The 2,500-nt window shown below is 45.6% G+C and overlaps 1 protein-coding gene across 1 annotated transcript in view; it reads left to right on the top strand.

The window, feature by feature from the left end:
* LOC134080759 (RNA-binding protein Musashi homolog 2) overlaps positions 1-2,500 on the top strand; it is a gene marked incomplete in the record, with an annotated part of 259,150 nt that overhangs the window by 47,623 nt on the left and 209,027 nt on the right. Inside the window, 1 exon segment of the mRNA XM_062537360.1 lies at positions 1,117-1,209. Coding sequence (XP_062393344.1) covers positions 1,117-1,209 — 93 coding nt within the window.

The raw sequence follows: 2,500 nt of genomic DNA on the forward strand, positions 1-2,500 counted from the left end.
CTCAATCTATTGTAAAGCCCTGGACATGGATGGTGAACAGGAGGAGTGTGTGTGTGTGTGTGTGAATACATACAGGAGGCCTCTCTGCACTGATGTTGTTCCGTTGCTGTTGACATGGGCCGCTCCTAACCCTGCCCCTCGTCTGATTGGATAAGGGCCACTTCCTGGCCTCTGTCATGGCCGTAATAACTCCATAACTCCACAGCCTTTTTCTCCTTTCTGGTGTGGTGCGTATGGAACGTTCCCCAGATACTAATCCTGTGGCGGAGAGATGAAAGAGAGGCGAATAGAACAAATGGCCACGTTCACACCGTACGGTACAGGGAGGAGAACATCACAGACACTTTTAATGGTGCAATGGCATCTGAAAACTCAATGATCACTCCGCGTCTGATGCGGTTCATTTTGATCAGTATCTTTGATTATGGAACAAGACTAGGGGTTTGGTAATACACCTGTTCTCAGACGATTGGGAAGAAGATAATGGATCCCCGCGTCATTTTTGTCTTTGTTGCTTGCTAATTTGCTCGTCTCTAAGTTTTAAAGGCTCAGTTTGCAACATGTGAAATGATTGTGTACGCAAAAGCACATCCGTTTCGCTGAAAATGTCAATGTGTGACGGGGCCTTTTGAATATTTTAGTAGTCTTGAAATGAGAGTAGTCATCTCTGTCATATATATAATATATATATAGTAGTAATAGTAGTAGTAATATATACAATATGTGATGATTTTGATGACTGTTTTGGTGCATTTCTTGTACAGCGCTGTGTATGTGTGCTGAAATGCTTGTGAGTCTCCAGTGGTGGCCGGACATGCCCAGGCTATCTTGGTGGTTGTTTGCTGTTTGTGTCTCAGACACAGTTGCGTTTGAAAATGCACGCTATTCCCAGATTTTTGGTATCGTGTGTGTGAAAGAAAAATGCAGTTGTAGAGCCATGACCCCCAGATGTTGTGTGAGGGAAAGCCCACAGACGAGTGTTAAGTGCATCTTCCCCCTTGATCATTTGGGTTTGCTTGCGTGCGTGTGTGTGTGTGTGTGTGTGTGTGTGTGTGTGCGTTTGATGCTTGAGAGGCCTCATTACTGAACAGTCTCTGTCTCCTGTCCTCTCTCCAGATGGTCACAAGAACAAAGAAAATATTTGTGGGCGGCTTGTCAGCCAACACGGTAGTGGAAGATGTGAAGCAGTATTTCGAACAGTTTGGAAAGGTAAGGCTGCTGCTTTCATCATTCCTGCGGTCCCGCTGGCCCTGTGTGTGTGTGTGTGTGTGTGTGTGTGTGTGTGTGTGTGTGTGTTTAAGAGCTAAGTTATAACTACGTGAACATTTGGGCAGTGTGTGTGTGTGTGTGTGTGTTGGTAAGTATAATGTTGCTGGCACTTTTTTGAGGGTGAGTTTGAGTATGTGTGTGTGTGTGTGTGTGTGTGTGTCTGTGTGTGTGTGTGTGTGTGAGAGAGTTTAGAGGGTAACATATTGCTACCTGAGCATATGGACAATGTGTGTGTGTGTGTGTGTGTGTGTGTGTGTGTGTGTGTGTGTTTGTAAGTGCCTATTTAGGCAGTATTGGTGCAGTCACCCTTTTCCGTGTGTGTGTGTGTGTGTTTGTCCGAGGATTGTTAGGTCTGCTGACTTGGTCCTTTTTGGGGGTGAGTGAGTGTGTTTTTGTGTGTGTGTGTGTGTGTGTGTGTGTGTGCGTGCGTGCGTGCGTGCGTGCGTGCGTGCGTGCGTGTGTGTGTGCGTGCGTGTGTGCGTGTGCTGTGCCCTGCATGTCTGCATGAGCTGCATTGTTTCTTCCCAAATCAGCAGATCTGAATGGGACCGGTCTCTCCACTCCGCCTGGGTCAGTCCACGCTGTCTGCTCCCAACTGATAGCGGCTCAGGTTAGATAGAACCACCAGGGCCTGATGACCGGTGCCTGGGGTGCAGACTGCCCTCAGAAGGGCACACACACACACACACACACACACACACACACACACACAGGGCCATGGTCCACTGTCCCGGTCCACAGGGCCTCAGGTCGCTGGTAGGAGCAGCGCAGTGAAACAGTGCTGTACGGGTTTATTTGTAAACATTAGGGGGTTTGGTCTTTGCTCAAAAATGTAAATGGAGGACTACCCACCAATATTCGTCCTGCACATGACAGTAGTAGTAGTACTATTAGTAGAATAGAGATAGAGATAGAGATAGAGATGGTTTATTAATGTTTTTCTCACCAAGCTCCTTTATCTTTTAGTCCTTATTGTGTAAGGCTGTTTGTTGATGCTATCATTAGCTAGTCGTATTATCATTATTTGCCATTATTACGTTGAGTTGAGTTGAGTGGTTTAAAGGGCCGTTCACACCAAGAACGATAACTATAATGATAGCTACTGTATAAACAAATATTTTTCTCGTTAATATGACATAAACCATAATGATAACGACATGAAGAATGACAAAGTTTTGGATCACTTTCAGAGCAATTTTGAAAATGATAAAAAGCACAAGAACAACCAATC

Source organism: Sardina pilchardus, chromosome 5, assembly GCF_963854185.1.
Source record: "Sardina pilchardus chromosome 5, fSarPil1.1, whole genome shotgun sequence".
In the NCBI taxonomy this organism is placed as follows: Eukaryota; Metazoa; Chordata; class Actinopteri; order Clupeiformes; family Clupeidae; genus Sardina; species Sardina pilchardus.